The 20,298-nt window shown below is 42.3% G+C and overlaps 1 protein-coding gene across 3 annotated transcripts in view; it reads left to right on the forward strand.

Moving 5' to 3' along the window:
* The first annotated feature begins 561 nt into the window (after window positions 1–561).
* The window catches only part of STX2 (syntaxin 2), a 43,990-nt gene continuing 24,253 nt past the window's right edge, over window positions 562–20,298 (forward strand). For 2 of the 3 annotated variants that reach the window (XM_074205252.1, XM_074205250.1), the window contains exons 1-2: window positions 563–610; window positions 17,605–17,679. In XM_074205252.1, coding sequence (XP_074061353.1) covers window positions 581–610; window positions 17,605–17,679 — 105 coding nt within the window. In that variant the 5' untranslated portion in view covers window positions 563–580. Of the gene's footprint in view, window positions 611–17,604; window positions 17,680–20,298 lie in introns of all 3 variants that reach the window. The other variant, XM_074205253.1, reaches the window with a different exon arrangement.

Genomic DNA, 20,298 nt, shown 5'->3' on the forward strand with positions numbered 1-20,298 from the left:
TATACACACAATTTTTTGCGGGACGCGTCCTCCTCGGGGCCCCGGCCCTCGGGGCCCGGCTCTGGGGCGGCAGAGCTCCGGGGCTGCGCCCCGTGTCGGCTTCGCACCCCCGCACGTCACGGCGGGGCAGCGGCTCGGGACGAGTCCCCGCAGGCCGGGCAGGGGTCGGGCCCCGGCCCCCGCCCCCGCCCCCGCCGCGGCCCCCGCCCCCGCCGCGGCCCCCGCCCCCGCCGCGGCCCCCCGCCCCCGCCGCGGCCCCCGCCCCCGCCGCGGCCCCCGCCGCGGCCCGGCTCGGCCCCCGGCCCCGCCCCCGCCCCCCCGCCCCCGCCCCCCGCCGCGGCCCCCGCCCCCGCCCCCGCCCCCGCCCCCGCCCCCGCCCCCGCCCCCGCCGCGGCCCGGCTCGGGGCGGGCCCGGCTCCGGGTGGGCCCGGCTCGGGGCGGGGCCGGCGGCCGGGCATGCGCAGAGCGGGGCTGGCCGTGGTTGCCGTGGCATCGGGCCGGGCGGGGCTGCGCGGCGGCGGCGGCGGCGGCGGCGGCGGCGGGGCCGAGCGGGCCCGGGACGGCGGCGGGGCCGGGCGGGATGAGGGACCGGCTGCCGGACCTGACGGCGGTGAGCGGGCCGGGGGCCGGGGGCTGGGGGCGCGCGGGGCGGCGGGCGGGGGGCTCGGGCCGGGCCGGGCCCCGCCGGGCCCCGCGCCCCCGGCCCCGCCCGCGCCCCGGCCCGGCGGGGAGGGGGAGGGGGAGGGGAGGGGCCGCGGGGGGCTCGTGTCCGCCGGGCCGTTGGGGGGCCCCCGCCACCGCCCCCCGCCCCCGGGGCTGACCCAGCCAGCGCCGCCCGGGGCGCTGCGTGTGTCAGGCCGGGCTCCCCCAGGGGGTCCTCTGCGTGCGCGCGTGTGCGCGCGTGTGTATGTGCATGCATGTGCATGGGTGCACGTGTGTGCATGCATGTGTATGTGCATGTATGTTCGTGCGTGTATGTGTGCGTGTGCATGTGTGAGCGCGCGTGTGTGCATGTGTGTACGTATGTGCATATGTGTATGTGTGAGCGCGTGTGCATGTGTGTGCATGTGTGCATGCCGCGCGTGCCCCGCACAGCGCCTGGCACCCAGTGGGTGAGCGGCATCACGGAACAGGCGGCCACAGGGAGAGGCGGCCCCGGGCCCGGGCTCAGTTTCCTCCTCTGCAACGTTAGACTAGAGGACCAGCCCGGCCTGGCGCTGCCCCACCTGAGGGGCTCCGGGCCCCCGTAGGCCTCCAGGTAAAGGCTGGAGGATCACCGGGGCCGCCCATGAGGGCAGGTGCCATCAGGTGGGGTTGGACAAGACAGGCTGGCATTGTTTTCCAGCCACAGATGAGGGGAGTACCCTCAGACCCTACAGGTGACGCTGAAGAAGTGCTCTACTCTGATTATTTTTTAAGGTTTTTGCAAGGCAAAGGGACTTAGGTCACACAGCTAGGTAATGATTAAGTGTCTGAGGCTGGATTTGAACTCGGGTCCTCCTGACTTCAGGGCCTTTCAAAACCTAAATTTGAAATCCAAGGCTCTAGATTACTGCCTATGACCTTAAGCAAGTCACTTCTTTCCAATCCTTAGTTTTCCTCCCTCATCAGGTGAGAGGGTTGGACTAGATTATCCCTAAGGCTTCTTCCAGGCTTTAACTCTTGTAATTTATAGTTTATTTGGATCCACAGTATGTATGTGACTTGGTATTTGGTGAATCTGTAGACAGGTTTGGGAGATGAATTAATTGCACCCCAACGTCTGGATTACAGGGCCTCGGAACCCTCATAAATTCCCTTTACAAACCACAAGAAAAATGTACCAGGGTCTCTGCTCTCAGGCTACCAAAGAAGTGGCAAAACAAGACAGATAGGTCCAGGGAGCAGGCCAGGGTCATAGTGTGTATGTCGAAGGAGTAATAGAAGCCCCAAGGAAGGGAGAATGGAACTGTAGCAGCAGGTTTCTTGGTAGAACCAGCTTTTCTACCTGGACCCTTATATATGCTTAAAGAGATGATACTTAAATGCTCAAAATCATTTTGCCCTTATTGATAAATTGTTTGGTAAAATGACCAGAATGTGATGATATACATGCAAATATATATATTTTTATGTGTGTCTGTGTGTGTGTATCTGCTTCTGGAGATCTAGGTCTGAGTATTCATCATCCTCCTATAGCAACTAGTATAGTATTCTGTGCATAGCTTGGACTTCAGTAAATGATAATGACTGCAGCTTTTTCAGAGGGGGCGAGAAGGGGAAGGAAAAGTGGTAAACTGGAAATAGGAATTTTATGGAAAAATGCATTGAAATGACAGTTTTTTGAAGTCATTGAAAAATGCATGGTGGGTACATTTCTTTTTGTTCAAGTTAAATAATACTTTACAGTAACACAAAATATCTGTTTTTAAAGAACCTACTAGGTAACTAACCATTTTTTTCTTAAAACTTTTTTTCTTTTTTCTTTTTTCAGCTTTTTCAATTAAAAAGCTTTTATTTTCTCTCCTTCCACTTTACTCCTACTGGGAAAAAAAACAAACCAACAAACCCCAAACCATTGTAATAACTTGGCATAGACAATCAAAACAGAGTTCCTCAATAGCCATGCCTCATTCTGCATATTGAGTCCTTCCTCTCTAGGCCTTTAACCTCATTTCTTTGCAGTTAATTGTTGACCCTTGTATTGATCACAGTTCTTAAATCTTTTTTTTTTGTTTGTTTTTGCAAGGTAGTGGGCTTAAGTGACTTGTCCAAGGTCACACAACTAGGTAATTATTAAGTTTCTGAGGCCAGATTTGAACTCTTGTCCTTTCCAGGGCCAATGCTCTACTCACTACACTACCTAGTTGCCCCTTATTAAGTCTTTCAAAATTGTTTTTTCATTGTTATGATAGTAAGAATTGTTGCTCTGGTTAAACTCACTTTACTCTGCATCAGTTCATATAAGTCTTCTTAGGAGTCTCTAAAACTTCTTTTCATTAGCCTTTTCCCCCCCTTGCTAATACAGTGAATATTAGTCAATGCATAAATGTACTTGAATATATTAAAGATTAAATCAGGCAAAATAGGAGACAGAAATATTTCCCATTCTAGGCTGAGTGTTACATCCTTCTGGATGACAGAGAGTAAGATTTTTTCAGTTCATCAGAAAAATGTCTGATGTTTTTTCTTAGGCAAAGTTTAAGGGCAAATTTAGGTCATTAAATATGTCTTTAGGGGCAACTAGGCTAAGTGGATAGAGTGCTGCATCTAGAGTTAGTCTCATCTTCTTGAGTTCAAATTTGGCCTCAGACACGTGACGCTGGGCAAATCACTTAACCCTGTTGGCCTCAAGTTTCCTCATCTGTAAAATGAACTGGAGAAGGAAATGGCAAACTACTTTAATATCTCAGCCAAGAAAAGCCCAAATGGGGTCACAAAGAGTCAGACAAGACTTAAAAAGGACTAAACAACAAAAATATGTCTTTGTAGCTACTATTGATACTATCAAAATGCATATAATTGCTTAAAAAGAAGCCCACAAACTTTAGTTTTTGACACTAGTGGGTTTTTTAGTTTAATTTTGAACCGGTCTTGCAGTCTCATTAGTATAGAAACTCTTGTGGAGGAAACTGCTATAATCTTGGGGGAAGGTGACTGGAAAATTTAAGTGACTTTACTGTGGTCAAACAGATAGCAAGTGTTATCTGAACTTGAACTCCTTTCTCCAAGACAAAAGCTCTTTCTATCCATGCTTCCTCTCATTTAATTGTGAATGTTGAAATATTTGAACAATTTTGAGCAAAAGTTTCCTGTTAAAGTAATTTGAAAAGAGCATGAGAATTTACTTAATGTTTTTGTGTATAGTTGTAATATTTAATTAAATGTAGATTTGATTTGTCCTTTTAATATCCACGTTTCAATTTGACAGTAATCTACTCTTCACCTTTTTGTAGTCTTGAGAATCTAAGATCTAGTTATATTAGAGGTTCTTTTGTTAATGTGATTGAAATGTCAGCCCCACCTTCATAGAAAAGTAAAATAAAACCCCAACATTGGCTTTGTGATTGCTGAGTTTGAAAGGCTTCCCCCCCCCAAGTTTATATGTTTAATGCTTTAGAAGGATAATGAAATACTTATTTGACTACATCAAACAAGTAGCTTCATACCTCTATGTTGGAGGGAGGAGGGAATGAGGAGGGATTTCATTTTTATAAGACTGATTAGTTTCTTACAAATTGTGTTCTAGATTGGAAAGTTAATCTTTGCCACAGTCTTGAATTTGTATTTGTAATTTAGACCTAACATTTAAGTTACTTATTCTCTTCTATTAATGTTTGTTGATTGTACATTAGAGAAAATATTTCAATGATGTTATGGATAATGTTTGTCCTTCATTCTTGAAGAGGGAGGTGATGTCATGACAAGCACATGAATTGGATTTGAGTGAAGGCGTGCTGTGCTAAGTCACCAGCCTCACTTTCTCCTTCCAGAACCATCTGGATCCAGTGGCCAGATAAGAATCAGGAAGACTGGAGATGGCCCTGGATGGTGAGGCAGTCAAGGTTAAGTGACTTGCCCAAGGGTACACAGCTAGTAAGAGTCAAGTGTCCTAGGCTGGATTTGAACTCCTGTTCTCTTGACTCCTGACACCACTGAACTGCCCCAAAGTTATAGATAGTTGAATGTGGGGAATGTGATATTAGTCCTTCACCAAAGTCCACCTTCATTGTCTCATAGTGGTCTGGAGAAAATAATTGGATTCCTGAAGTATATAAGAGGAGTACTGAGAACAGACTTGGCAGTGGTTTGTGTCTTTCACCTGAGGAACCATCTAGATATATTTAGCAGATTGGCTTTAGTGGGATGAATTTTGGGGCCATAGTATCTCTTGAAAAACATGTCAACTTTGGAAGGGATGTGATTTGCTGTGGTGAAATCAAATTTTCTTTAAATATTGACTAATGGGGAGTTAGTTGCCCTTGAGGAATAATGATGGGCATCTGAGTACATGACTAATGGTCTCTGATATGCATGATTCTAGGAGAAATATTTTGGAGGAGCTTTCCAAATTGTTGAAATCTTAGCATTACTCTCTCCCCTTTTTCATTCATCATTAAAGCTATTAGGATTTGAATGAGATTCCATTGCTTTTTTTGTTGTCCATATACCTACATATGAATATGTATATACTTATGTACATAGATAGATCTGTATATCTAAAGTGTAGAAACTAACAGTTTTTCTAGATTCTTGGATCAAATGGGAATTTAGAATTAATATTAATTCTAAATAGTAAAATATTTGAGAGAATGTGAATCAAAAGGTAATTGTTGCCTCTGTATTTGCCTTTTTTGCTTTAAAAGATGAAGTAAGTCTTGTTGATTACACTCACTACTCTACCAAGTTCAAGGAAATGATGAAATGGTTATTTTACATTTGTTGGATGAAAATTCAGGTCTGTGGATTGCTGAATGTGTCAAGTAAGGAAAATAAATACCCCATAATTCTTTAAAGTCCAGGTTTCAAATGAAGTTAAACAATAAATTAAAATTTAGGATATTATGAAAAAGTTTTTTCCAAGTAGAATTTTTTTCTTAATATTTTTTGAAACTATTTTACTTGAAAATAATAAACTTTAAAAGAGAGTTTCAGATTTTCTTCAAGGTTGCAGTATTCTGGCTGCTAATTTTATCCTGGCACAATTTTGTTTACCATCGAATGAGGGAATCCCAAAGGGGTCTCCACTGGAGTTTCTCCCGTCTTGTTGACTGTAATAAAGGTACCTTATGGCATGCATAAACATGTTCTGGGTTGTTTGTCTTCCTTTATTTCTTTCCTTCTTTGAAAAGGAATACCCAGAACATAACCTCTGGGAAATAAATTTCCATTTGGTGATTCTGTTGTTTTAAAACCTCAAGCCTGTTCTGTGAGAAATAGATATTTAGAAAACCAAAAAATTAAGAGACTTTATGCATTTTAAAAAACACATTCGCATAAAATAACAGTTTGGGAATGCCTGTGGTTAAGAAATCTTCTAAAATCAATGACATCTCATTGAGTTTTTTTTTTTAAACAGTATTATTAAAATCCTTTAAAAAAATCCTTCATGTTTACATACTCAATTTCTATATGGGTCTTTAATCTGATCACTTCAAAAAGACTCTTTAGTATCAGAGATCGCAGCCCATTCACAGCCTTAAAGGTCACTACTGGAGGGTCCACTGAATGAATGTTCTCCCTTAACTTTATTGTCCGGATGTTATCATGGTAGCATATCTGGTACTAGTGGAGGCCTATCTATCTCATCATTTGCTCTTACTACATAATTGGCCTGTCTTTTTTGACTCTTATGCAATTGGCTCATTCTTAGGCAATCCATCTTCAACACTCCATTCTTTGGTGTTTCTCTTCTGGTTATTTGTGGCATCTTGCTCACACCCACAATGTACTTCTCCATTACCTTTCATGTAATACTTGTTTTTAATTCTTAGGAGACTTAGGAGTTGCTTCATACTCATAAAATTTTCCATTACAAGGTTCAAGAGTAAGAATTTAATGAAAGGTAAAAAGAAAAGATATTAGAAAAATGTATTTTGTCTTTTTTAAAATAATAACTAGCAAAATACCCGTGACTAATTAGGAAACAGGTTTTTCTTTTGTCTCTGTAATTTTGATAAATTAATGTACATGTATCTTGACAGCAATATGATTTAATGGGAAGAAACCCAACTAGATTTAAAACTTCAAGTTCTGGTTCAGTTTTTTAAAAATTTTTATTTATTTAAGGCAGTAGGGTTAAGTGACTTGCCTGAGTGAGGTCAGATTTGAACTCAGGTACTCCTTACCCTCGGACCAGTGTTCTATCTACTGCACCACCTAACTGTCCCTTGGTTTAGTTTTTAGCTGTGTGACTAAAGGATGAGATCCTTCTCCCCTTTAATTTTAGTGCCTTCTCATTGTCAGTTATTTCAGTTTTATCTTGTGTATAGCTTGTTGGTGGGCAGTTGAGTGTCATAGAGGATAGTGTTGAGCCTGGAGTCAGGTAGATGTCTATAAGGAAACTGAGGCCTAGAGGGTGAAACGACTTGCCCAAGATCTCACAGCTAGTGGTTTGCTACTTCCTTCTCCAGTTCACTTTACAAATGAGGAAACTGAGGCACATGGGGTAAAGTGACTTGCCCGGGACCACACAACTAGTGAGTATCTAAGATCCAATTTGCACTCATGGAGAGGTGAGAGGCATTTTCCTGTTTTCAGGCCTGGTGCTGTGTCACTGGGCCATCCAGCTGCCTCCACCATTTATTTAGCTTTTATTCCAGGTCAGGCACAGTGCCAAGTAATTTATGATCCTCATATCAACCTTGGGATGGAGGAGCCATTATTATTCGCATTTATAGATGAGGGAACTGAGGAAAACAGAGGTTGAGCCTAGGGTCTCCTGAGGCCAGATTTGACTCCCAAGTCCAGACTCTTTCCACTGTACCTCCTAACTGGACTTTATTGTGCCAAGAGCTGGGGGGGGGCGTAAATGCAAAACAGCCTTGACCAGGGGTCAGCAAATTGCCTGTTTTGATAAGGCCCATGAACAAAACTTTAAAAATATGGGAAGCATTCTTAGGCTGCCTGGATCTTAATTTGCAGGAACTTGCAATCTACAGAGAATAGTGGCCAGGAAGTGGAATTATGGTACGGAAAGTCACAGGTCACAAAGATGTGATTGGGCAGTAGAACAGTACATTAATGCAAGCTTTCAAGAGAAAATGGAATGGGGGCAGCTAAGTGGCATTGTGGCCCTGGAGTCAGGAGGACCTGAGTTCAAATCTGGCCTCAGGCATTTAATAATTACCTAGTTGTGTGGCCTTGGGCAAATCTCTTAACCCCATTACCTTAAATAAATAAAAAAAAATTTTAAAAGAGAAAATGGCATGGTGATATGACTATAGCTCTCAGAGACATGAAAAGCACGAGGGGGGAGAAGAGGAATATTTGTGCTCTGGAGGCTTGGTGTGGATGATGAATCTCCAGAAGGGTCTGAGGCCTGAAAGGAAATAATTAGAGCAGAGAGAAGACATGGCCCCAGGGACCAAACTGGGCTGGGCCCAGCCAGGCTAGAAGATAGAGCAGTAGCTGCACTAGAAGGAACATCTGAGAAAGGTGGACCTATCCCCAGGGTTACTGCTAGCTGTGTCATCAGCTCTCACAGGCTTAATAGGCCTTTCTTTGAAGATGATGCCAGAAAGGAACTGGGTCAGCTGGGTGATGCTTCCTGCCCCAGACACTTGTTATCTGTGACCCTGGCCAAGTCAAGTAACCTCTTCTTAGCCTCAGTTTCCTCACTTGTAAAAATGGGATAATCATGATACCAATACAGAGGGTCCTTGTGAAGATCAAATTTAAAGCACTTTGCCAACCTTAGTACATAATATTAATATAAATAGTTAATATTGTTCCCATTATCATCATTCTCTAAGTATCTAGCCTCAGTACCTCTCTTGAACTTCACTCTCTTCTCTCTAACTTTTTTAAAGAGGATTTCTGTCCATTTCCAATAGAATGGAATGCAAAAGCATTAGTTAAGTAGGTCTTGTTCCAATGTGCTATGGGCCAGGGTCTTCTAGACAGACTCTGCTCTCAAAGACCTCATGTTGTAAGTAGGGGAGACTCCACATAGAGGAGCACGGAGGGTTCAACTTTACAGCAGATGGACCAACTTGTTATTGGTGGGTTTGGACCAAATGTACTGTGAGCACATCAAAACCCACTTTTTGTTCCTCTCTTCCAGATGGCTCTGTTTCTACTGAGGCTACCACTTTTCTTCCAGACACATTCAGAACTTGAGAGTTCTCAGATCCTCCCTCTTCTTTGCCCCACGGAGCCGTTCAGGGGCCATGTGTTGTGAATTCTGCTTCCACAGCCACGCTCCCGTTGTTCTCTTTCCCTCACTGGGCCACTCTCCTATCCAGTTCCTCATCGATTCTCAGAGCCTGTACCCCTGCCATTAGCTGGTGACAGGTCTCCCTGCCGAAGCCGCCTCCCTCTACTGCTCCCAAGTATATCCAGGGTCCAGTACAGGCTTATCTTTTTCATAATCTGACTCCAACCCTTCCCAGGCTTATTCTACAGAGGAATATGCTGTTCCTCAGAAACATTGCTCCCATCTACAGTCTCTAAAATGGAGTGACTCCTCTAAAAACCTTAGTTTCCCCTCACATCTTAGCTCCTGTCTTATCTTCTACATCACATCTTCCTGATCCCTCTTCCTCCTCCTCCTAGAAAATTTTATTTATGGTTTTATTGGCCTTTATGCCAACTTCCACCCAGCTTTGGCTTGTTTCTGATTGAGGAAAACAATAACATTAATCTGACCCAGACCCCTCATGCTGCTCTTTGGCCACATTTGGGTCTTGTCACCCTCCAAATAAATGCTTCTCCAACCCAGTTTTCCATCTCTGGTTCTGGGGTTCAATACCACTGTAACTGGAGGAGACATTTCAGTCAGTTACTGCATGACCCCACTCATCATCTGTGACTTCCCAGGCCAGAAATCCCCTCTCTGGGTTACCACTTCCTCAATGTGGTGTTCTTCCCCATAAGAATATTAGAACATGGGCTACTTAAATTCAGGGGCTATCTCATTATTTTTTTGTGTGTGTTTTTATCCCTCGCATTTAGTACATTATCTAGAATAGCCTGAGAATTTAAGAAATGCTTTTTTTATTTCATACATGATTTATATATACTTTTGTCTGTATGTTTACCCTTTATAGAATGCAGTAATAACATTTTTACAACACTGAGATTGATAAAGAACTTTACATATCATTGAGTTGTTTCAGTTGTGTCCAACCTATTTGAGGGTTTTCTGTACTGGAGTGCTTTGCCATTTCCTTCTCTGGCTCATTTTAAAGATGAGGAAATTGAGGTAGAAGAGTTAAGGAACTTATAGTGCCCAGAGTCATACAACTAGTAGGTGTCTGAGGCCAAATTTGAACTCTTCCTGACTTCAGGCTTTGAACTCAAACTACTGCACCACCTTACATCTATTATCTCATTTAGTTCAAGGAACCATACTTTCATCTTCTTTATGCCTAGTCCCTTCTTATCCTTCTTTCTTCTTTTTCCTTCTTCCAGCTTTCTTCTTTTTTTTCCTTTTTCTTTTTTCTTCTTCCATCTTTCTTCCTTCTCCTCTTTTGTAGATAATAATTACTTGTGGATTGGTTGACTTCTTACTTTAGTCTTGTCGATACAACTGGAGAAACAACTCTTTATCTGCAGTTTGGCCATTTAACTACTGCCATTTATCATTGAAATACTTCAAAAATATCTTGAAATTTCACTGAAGTGGGCAGACCCTCCACCTGTGCAGATGCCAGCTTCTGCCTGTCCTTTCAGATGGTTTGGGGACTTGCTGAAACAAAGCAGAGCAAAACATCGCCCATTAATGAGTCTGCTGAAGCCACTCTATGCTTGCTAAAACTCTGCCCGGCCGGCCTTGCCTTAGAGAACGGAGAAGCTCCTTCATGCTAAATTGAAACATTAAAATAGGGTTTTAGTGCAGAAATCCTGAGATAAGGATACAGTGTTCCAGGACTAGAAGAGGATTTGCTCCCCCCGCCCCCAGCAGATAGGTGCTGGGCACTGTGGCAAGCCATGAGGATGTGGAAAAGTTGCCAAAGCCACAGTCCTTGCCCTAAAAGTTTGGGGACAAATGCAAACCTGTGAAGCGGTATCTATAGCCTAGTGTTGTGAGTGTGCAGTGAGTCCTCCAGGTTGCCCAGAAGGGAGATGCTGGACTGGATGAGACAGGGAAGGCTTTTTGGAAGAGGATAGATTTGTCCTGATCCCCGAAAATTAGGAGACTTGACAGAGGAGGGCCATTCCAGGTAGAGGAAAGGAACCCCTCCAGTGAACATGGCTAGTTTTGGAATAGTAGAGCCAACAGGTCTTTTGCTTAATTTATGTCGGTTTTATCCAGAGTGGGAAGAGTGAACTCTTAAAGAGTTGGTAAATAAGCATTTCTTACTTGCTTCCTATGGATTAAGCACAGAGGACAGTCTCTCAAGGGACATACAGACATGCATAACTGTGCCCAGACAAGCCACAGGGCAGGATACCCTGATGATGAGCCACAGAGAAGATTGGGAAAGGCTGAGATTTTAGCTAGAACTTGAAGGAAGCCGGGAAAGCCAAGAGATAGTGATGAGGAAGAGCATTCTGGGTATGGGAGGCAGAAAGTCCCTTTCTCATACTTATTGGAGTAAATAGTGTATTTTTTTTTAGGTTTTTGCAAGGTAAATGGGGTTAAAGTGGCTTGCCCAAGGCCACACAGCTAGGTAATTATTAAGTGTCTGAGATTGGATTTGAACCCAGGTCCTCCTGACTCCAAGGCCGGTGCTTTATCCACTATGCCACCTAGCTGCCCCAATAGTGTATTTTCAAAGACCGGTGAGCTTTCCACTGTCCCACAGTTTTGAGTACCCCCTAAATCTTTCCTGTAGACTAAACATCCTCAGGTCCTTCAGTTGAGCCTTATCAAGGTCCTTCCCTATCCCGAATATCTGAAGATTCTTGCTTCAAATGCTAAAGTGAAGGAAAGTCTTCTCTTACTGCTCTGATAACACTGAGTGACAGACTTGGCCTTGTTCACAAACAAAGGTTAGAGCTGGACCAGAACCTGCATCTTCTGTTCTGTCTAATTGCTTTACACTAACATTTGTTAAGGAACTGTAATGGATAGAGAGCTGTCTTCAGAGTTAAGAAGACTAGGGTTCGAGTCCCAACTTTATGGCCCTGGTCAAGTTCTTAATCCTCTCAGTGCTCAGGTGACTTCCCAAGACTAACTTATAGGACAGGTGCCCATCTGCACTGGTAGAAGGGCCTTCAAAGAGGGAATTGCCCACAGGGCACCAACAAAGTCTTAGGTCTGGACAAAAAAGTGCCAAGTACTTTGCAAAGCTCTGGAGAGAGAGACAGAGACACAGAGTCAGATAGAGACAAGAATGCAATTGCCTTCCTGGCTTTGGGAGCTTATAGTCTATTAGAGGCAGAGGGAACAGTGTGTTCCTAGATGTTCCAACTGCACGTGGATGGGATCTAGGAGTAATATTAGTGGAAGTGGGAGGGAGACGAGGGCAGCTGGACTAGGGAGCTGCCTCATGCCGGAGGGGCCATTGGGAAGAGCCTTGAAGGAAGTTGGGGCTTCAGAGCAGTGAGAAGGGTCGTGGAGTAGTGTGACTGAGGAATGCCAGGAGGCCAGCGTGGTTGGAAGAGCACACGAGGAGACAGGCAGTCAGTCTGGACTGGTCTTGTAGACTGAGAGAGGTTTTATCCTTGGGGCAAGAGATGCCACAGAAGCATCTTGCAGAGGGTAATGGCCTGGTCAGATCTGTGCCTTAAGAAGGAACCCAAATCCAGAGCTCTTGGAGTGGTGGAGGTGGGGCTTTGTTGTATAGGGAGAGTGAAGGAGAGGGAGGTTAACAGTGATGTGGAGGGAGAAGCAAGTGAGATTCAGATGTTGGTGACGAAGGAACAGGAAGTGTCAAGGATGACTTGTGACCCTGCCTGACGGTCAGTGGGGAGGGGAACGGAGGGATGGTGGCATCTTCAACGCCCAAACTAGCCAGCGACAGTATTGAAAGGCCCCCAAAAGAATAGCCCTGAGACTATTATAGTTTTTGGTGATGTTGGCACCAAATCTGTAAAATTGTAATTTGTGAAATGCTTTGTAATTAGGTGCATTCACTTCAATTATTCCCCCCCCCCCCCATTTTTACAGCCACCTGTAAGATAGATTGGGATTCTTACTGGACAGATAGGAAAACTAGGATTCTAAAGAGGTGAGTGAACAGTTCAAAGTCAGAGATAGCTAGTAAATGATCATATTGCTGGTGATAGAATTCAGTTCTTGTGATTCCTGATTTGTCAATCATGCTCCTATCATGTATGTGATATGAAAAGTAAAAGGAAACTAGTATTCACCATTTAGTTCAATAGTTAGCATGGTTAGGGATTATTCACTGTAGAGGTGTACTGTGACAGATGCTGCCACAGTTGGGGATACAAATAAAACAAGACAGCCTCTACCTCTGCCCTCCAGATAGTCTCTACCATTTACATTCTAACAGGAAGACAGCTCGGATCTGGTGGGGGGGGTGGAGTAAGTGAGAGAGAATTTAGGCATGTGAGGTGAAGTATGGTTGGAATCCTGCTTAAAATGGTGTTTAGGTAGCTTATTTCACACAATGGGAGAAACCCCCTCCCCTTCATGCAAAAACCCAAACAAGCACCAAACCATACCATTTCATTTTAGCTTACTAAATAACTTTTAATCTCCTGCTGTATATTCCAGGATGCTGATTACTAATAAAACCAAAAAAAAAAAAGCTCAATTTCCATCAGGAAACTAATAGGATGGAAATGATTTTATACAAATAAGGGCAAAGGGAAGCTTCAGATAATCTATGGTATCCCCTATTGGGGTTTCATGATAAAAAAGCAGTTTTTGGACAGCCATTCTGTGTGTTGGTATAAACGTCTTTCATCTATTTAAAGATGTTAAAGATTTTAAGATGCCCCAACTCTTTTCCCCCCTCTAGGTACAGTAAAGGACCCTGTTTCCTTTAGCTTTTTCCTCTATGTAGCTGAACTAATTTGCTCAGTACAAGTCTTTTAAGTATAGTTTCACCAGGCTAAAAAAGGAGAGCATTTGAAAACTATGAGAAGATAATTAATGTTTCAAAACATGGTCAAATTGATATAGCTCAAGTTGGGATTAGGATGAATGCAACAGTTCTTTCTTCACAAACTTTTCATATGGTTCATATTTTGTTCACTTTACTTAAATTAATCAGTGAATGGGGCCCTTTGATTGAGATCAGCCAAGGTCATTCTAGATTCCTTGTCCTTTAGATTATACCAGAGGTGATGGTGGAAAGTTTAGAACTCAGGATCACTTAAGCGTTCATTTAAACTTCAAGTCAGCCAATTCTTCTCTGCCTTAGGGAGAAAAGAATTGAGAACATTTCCCTATCCCATCTATTTTCCAGTTGTTTCATTTTCTTGTATTTAATTCTAGTGTTTCAGCTAATGTACATTATCCTAATTTGATAGAAAGTAAATTCGGCTTAGCACCCTATATCTTTTTTCTTTTCTGGCAAGGCAATCAGGATTAAGTGACTTTCCCAAGGTCATACAGCTAGTAAGTAAAAAGTGTCTGAGACTGGGTTTGAACTCCAGTTCTCCTGACTCCAGGGACCACATATTGTACCACCTACCTGCTCCCTCCTCCCCATTTCATGTTATAGTTTGTGTCTATGATAAACAGTTCTCTTCTTCAGTTGACTTTATCACTTTCTGGCTACTTCAGATGTTTCTTATCTTCAAAACAAATGCCAAATTGATATTCCTAAAATACAGGGACCCCTCTTCCTTAATATACTCCAGCAGCCCCCTCTTGCCTCCAGGATTAATTAAAAACTTAGTAGTTTGACCTTTAGAAATTTTTTTTTATCAGCTTATAGATCTATATATTCAAAATAACAGGACTTTGGAAGACAGTTCCTTAAATGTCTATGAGATTTTGGGGAAAACACTTTACCTTTCTGTGCCTTAGTTTCCTTTTCTGTAGATGAGAAGGCTGAATTATATGGCTTCTTAAAATAAAGTGAATAAGGTGGCAGGACACTAGCAGGTGGGGGGATCTGGAGGTAAGTGGTTGGGGGGATCCTCAGGGAAGTGGTACTGAAAATGTGCCTGAAACAAAGAGAGGATTCTCTGAGGTAGAGGTGAGATGTGAGGGCATAACAAGCCTGGCCAGTGCACAGCTTTGGGGTTAGGAAGAGGAGTGCTTGTGTGAGGGACAGACAAGACCGGGGAGTGGGGTCTTCAAAGAATATGGGAAGGAATGCACTTACATGAGAAAGATAGGGTGAGGCTGGGTTGTGAAGGGGCTTCAAAGGTTAAAGAGAGGAAGTTCTGTTTGATCCTCTAGCAATAGGGAGCTGCTAGAGTTGATTGGATAGGGGAGTGACATGATCAGATGTGTGCTTAAGGGAAATGATTTTGGCAGCTTTGTTGGAAATGCACTAGGGTGGTCAGATATGGGAGGCAGTGAGACTGATTATGGCCTAGATGAGATGTGGTGAGGTCCTTAATATGGTGACTATGTGAGTGGAGACCAGAAGACTGGATACAAAAAAGAAATGTTAGAAATAGAAAAAAGGACAAGATTTGAGGGAAGATGGGAAATTGCACATAAACTGAGGCTATAGACCTAGGAATCTGGAAGGTACTCTTTTTAAAAAAATATTTATTTAAGGCAATGGGGTTAAGTGACTTGTCCAGGGCCACACAGCTAGGCAATTATTCAGTGTCTGAGGTCAGACTTGAACTCAGGTCCTCCTGATTCTAGGGCCAGTGCTTTATCCACTATGTCACTTAGCTATTCCCCTAGAAGATACTCTTGACTGAAATAGAGAAGTTTGGAAGGTGTAGGAGCAATGGAGGTAGAAGGTGAGAGTAATTTAGGGTTGAATTTGGCAATAATGTAAGGAGGTAAGGGATTTGATAATAGGATGCTTTAGGCTTGAGATGAGGTCAGAGTTGGAATAATGTCCTGAGAAAATAATGATAGAGGAGGCATTAGAGGTCAGTAATGAGGATGATGAGCTGGAATAAGGGGCTGAGGCGGAAGAGTAGGTTAGGAGATTTGGGGAGGTTGGGAAGTTGGCGTTTAAAGGAGCATGAATGTCGGAGCCCTTTAGGATGAGTCCAGGAGTTGCTGAAGAAGAAAATGAAAAACACTTGTGAGCCCTCATGATGAACTCCTTGAGAAAGAAAGGAAAGTGATCCAAGCACTGGTACATAACAGCTGCTTAACATAACACCCTGGAAAAGGGTGGGAGAGCTTAATAGAGGGGGCTTCAAAGGAGGAGAGGATGGCCAGTGATGGTGGGGAGCAATTAAGGACACTCCTCTCACTCCATCTTTAAAACTGTGATCCTATCTTTCTAGTCTCAGTGCTTTGTTGCTCTCCTTCACTAGGCTTAAGGTCTTGCCATACTGACCTTGTTGTAGCCCAGAAATAACTCTCCAGCCCCTAGCTGGCTATCGCCCCCCAAGTCTGGGCTCCTAGAACACCCCCCTTCCTTTGATCATAGACTCATCTCCTGTGTGATATCCACACAGGAAGCCTGTCCTGCCCTGTCCTGCCCCCACTCCTCCTCCTCCCCAGCTGACAATTCTTGGTTGAATTGATCAGATTGTTATCCCAAGTAGAATATAAATGAATGTTCGTTCCCTTGAAAGTCTTCTAGCTATAGAGAGGAACAAGAGTTTCAGTTTGGGCTGGACTGAATGACCTCTAAAATCTCTTTCAACTTTGAGATTCTCTGATTTTCTTGGAAGCAAAACAATTTCAGTCAATTCATCATTAAATATTTATTACATTCCTACCATGTGTAGGCACCATGTTAAGTGCTGGGGATACAAAAGGAAGCAAAAAGATAGCCCTGCCCTCAAGGATTTTATAATCTAATGGAGGAGACAACAAGCAGGCAGATTTTTACAAAGCAAGCTATATACAGGGTAAATAGGAAATAATTACAGTGGGCAGGCACAAGAAGTAAGAAAGCTGGGAAAGACTTCCTGGAGAAGATGGGATTTTAGTCCAAACTTTAAGGAAGCCAGAGAAATTAGTAGATGGGGTTGAGGCGGGGAAAGCATTTCTACAATGGGAGATAGCTGGAGAAAGCACCCAGAGCTGAGAGATGGTACGTCCTCTTGTTGGAACATTTGGGGGTCAGTGTTACTGAATGGAAGAGGACCTCCCAGGGAGAAAGGTATCAGAAGCCTGGAAAGGGAGGAGGGGGCTGGGCTGTGAAGGGCTTTGAGGATTTTGTATTTGTTCGTGGAGGTAATAAGGAACCCACTGGAGTTTATTGAGGAGAGGAGGAGGAGGAGGATATGATCAGAACTGAGCTTTTGGAAAATCACATTGATGGCTGAATGGAGACTGGATTAGAGTAGGGGGGAGACTGGAGGCAGGCATTGCCGATGCTGCCTTCATAGCCCCTCCTTTCTGGAGAGTGGGCTCCACTTCCCCATGAGATAACCCTCTGTTTACTTTGGAGATCAAAAGTCTACCAAATTAAATGATGAGAGGTTGAAGTCATCTCAAGTATGTGTCCAAACCTCAATCCCCGGGCTACATAAGCCCATACCTTATTACTTCATTTTATTATTATTATACACATTGATAATATGGGTTATTGTCATAAAAAATTAAATTGTTTGCAACTCTTCACAAGTTTTTTTTGGACAATGAGGTCCAGAAAAGCTGAAAGGTTGGATACCCATGTTCTGGAGAGTCAAGCTCCCTTATTTTTCAGATGAGGAAACAGGCCTTTATAGAAGTAATTTGCCTAAGGTTAAAACTACTTCAAAGTGTCTGAGTCCAGATTTGATCTCAGGGTTTCTTTACTCCCAGGCCAGTGTTCTATCCACTATACCTGCTTTTTCTCTCAACTATTTGCCAGTTGGTTACATTTTGGGGTTAATTGTCCTTTTTACTGAACTGAGCTAAGTATGTATCTTACCTTTTAAACCCTTTTTCCCCCCTTTCAGTGTAAGAGTAATGAAGATGGAGAAACAACTATTGTTGTTGAGAAGGACCACTTCATGGATGATTTCTTCCACCAAGTAAGATGCTTTAAAGGAACAGACAGCTAGTGAGCATATTTATATAGTTTTTTTGTAAATGTGCAGTTCTCAGATGAAAATGATAATAAACAGAGACTAGTATTTTAGCAAGTTGCCATTTGAATGAAAACTTCTATAAGCAGAAGTAGTGTTATATTAGTTACTATAGGGAGAAAACATGGATTTTACTGTTTTTACATCACTCAACCTATGGAGTGTTTGATCAGACATACAGTTTCCATCTTTTGATGGAAACCTTTAAGCAGATAACTTAGCTTCATCAAATAATGAGAGATGTGTCAACTTGATTTTCCATTTTTCTGGAAATTTCATTTTTTTAAAAGTGCTTATTTTAATCATATTATAAAGACTAAATTAGACTTCTTTTTTGAAAGAATCACTCTATATTAGAATGTATTGAATCATGATTGCTCCATTACTCTATTCATGGGTATAGGCATTCCAGATACATTATCAACACTAAAAGTACTGATTTTCCACAATACATGAATTTCCTGATATATGTGAATTTAATTACATAATAAATTCCTAATACCTTTTTCATTTCAAACATGAAGTTGCTACTTTTGCTTAATGAAAAGAACATTAAGGGATTTAAAGATTTCAAAATAAAGATGACTTAGTTTGAAATTAAAATGAACTAGCTAGCTTCCATAATTCACTGTTTTCTTTTACTGCTTTATTGGTGCATATTAGTAATCTAAATAGCAAGTAGCTATCTTCTTTGTAAGGTGTCATTAGTATGTTGGGCCTTGCTCTTGTTATCTGTAAATTTTTTAAGTGGTTGACCCCACTTGTCTCTTGAAATACATTTCTAAAAAGACAGACCTGAAATAGCATCAAGCTTTGCTGTCTTTCAGTGAGAAGATGAATTAATTGATTGAATGATTTTCATTTGGAGTCATTTTGAAAATACATCTTTACTATCAGTGTGAAAGATTCAAAAATAAAAGCAGATTATCCCTAGATTATGAAATTGTTGTTAGTTTAATAGTAAATATCTTTAAGTGAATTCTTATTTTGATCTGACAGTGAACTAAATTGATTGCTCTTTTTATTTATTTTTTGATTTAATTCATTTATTTATTTTGAATTTTACAATTTTTTCCCTAATCTTGCTTCCCTCCCCCACCCCCCCACAGACAGTAGTCTGTTAGTCTTTACATTGTTTCCATGGTATGCATTGATTTAAGTTAAATATGATGAGAGAAATCATATCCTTAAGGAAAAAAATGAAGTAATAAGAGATAGCAAAATTACATAATAAGATAACGTGTTTTTTTTTTTTAAATTAAAGATAATAGCCTTTTTGGTCTTTGTTCAAACTCTACAATTCTTCCTCTGGATACGGATGGTATAATCCATTGCAGATACCTCCAAATTGTGCCTGATTGTTGCACTGATAGAATGAGCAGGTCCATTAAGGTTAATCATCACTCCCATGTTGCTGTTAGGGTGTAAAATGTTCTTCTGGTTCTGCTCATCTCACTCAGCATCAGTTCATGCAAATCCTTCCAGGCTTCCCTGAATTCCTATCCCTCTTTATTTCTAATAGAACAATAGTGTTCCATGACATGCATATACCACAGTTTGCTAAACCATTCCCCAACTGAAGGACATTTACTCAGTTTCCAATTCTTTGCCACCACAAACAGAGCTGCTATGAATATTTTTGTACAAGTGATGTTTTTACCCTTTTTCATGATCTCTTCAGGCTATAGACCCAGTAGTGGAATTTCTGGATCAAAGGGTATGCACATTTTTGTTGCCTTTTGGGTATAATTCCAAATTGCTCTCCATAAAGGTTGGATGAGTTCACAGCTCCACCAACAATGCATTAGTGTCCCAGATTTCCCACTTCCCTTTCAACATTGATCATTGTCCTTTCTGGTCATATTGGCCAGTCTGAGAGGTGTGAAGTTGACCACTTTTTTTTTTAATCACCACTGAAATTAGAGGAGAAATTTGCTATGGTGGATGTCCATTCTATGAAAATGTTATTTAGAATAGTGGAACACACTGCAGTAAAGAAAGTTGTGATTTGAAAGAAATCCATTTTTAGTGAATTTAATTTGTAATGGGAATGGCAAAGAATCTATCAGTTGTGAATAACATGAATCTGGTTACAGATCTGGTTACACTACAAGCATTCTAAGGATGTTGCTATGGCATCCTTAGGCCTGTAGCTGGTTATTGCCCCATATGATAGTGACAGGGCAGAGTTAATAGAAAATTTTGTCTGTGCTTTCTCTGACACAAGCTTACAATTAATTTCTTTTTGAAAGGGTTGGATTGATCATTTAAAAGTTAGATTGTTGGGGCAGCTAGGTGGCGCAGTGGATAGAGCACCGGCCTTGGAGTCAGGAGTACCTGGGTTCAAATCCGGTCTCAGACACTTAATAATTACCTAGCTTTGTGGCCTTGGGCAAGCTACTTAACCCCATTTACCTCAAAGAAACCTAAAATTTAGATTGTTGAGAATGACAATGTCACTATGAGCTTGAGGATGAAATCAAAACTCTCATTGTTTATGTCAAACCTTTGTTTTAAGATGACAATTTTTTTTTTTAGGTTTTTGCAAGGCAAATGGGGTTAAGT

Source organism: Macrotis lagotis, chromosome X, assembly GCF_037893015.1.
Source record: "Macrotis lagotis isolate mMagLag1 chromosome X, bilby.v1.9.chrom.fasta, whole genome shotgun sequence".
In the NCBI taxonomy this organism is placed as follows: Eukaryota; Metazoa; Chordata; class Mammalia; order Peramelemorphia; family Peramelidae; genus Macrotis; species Macrotis lagotis.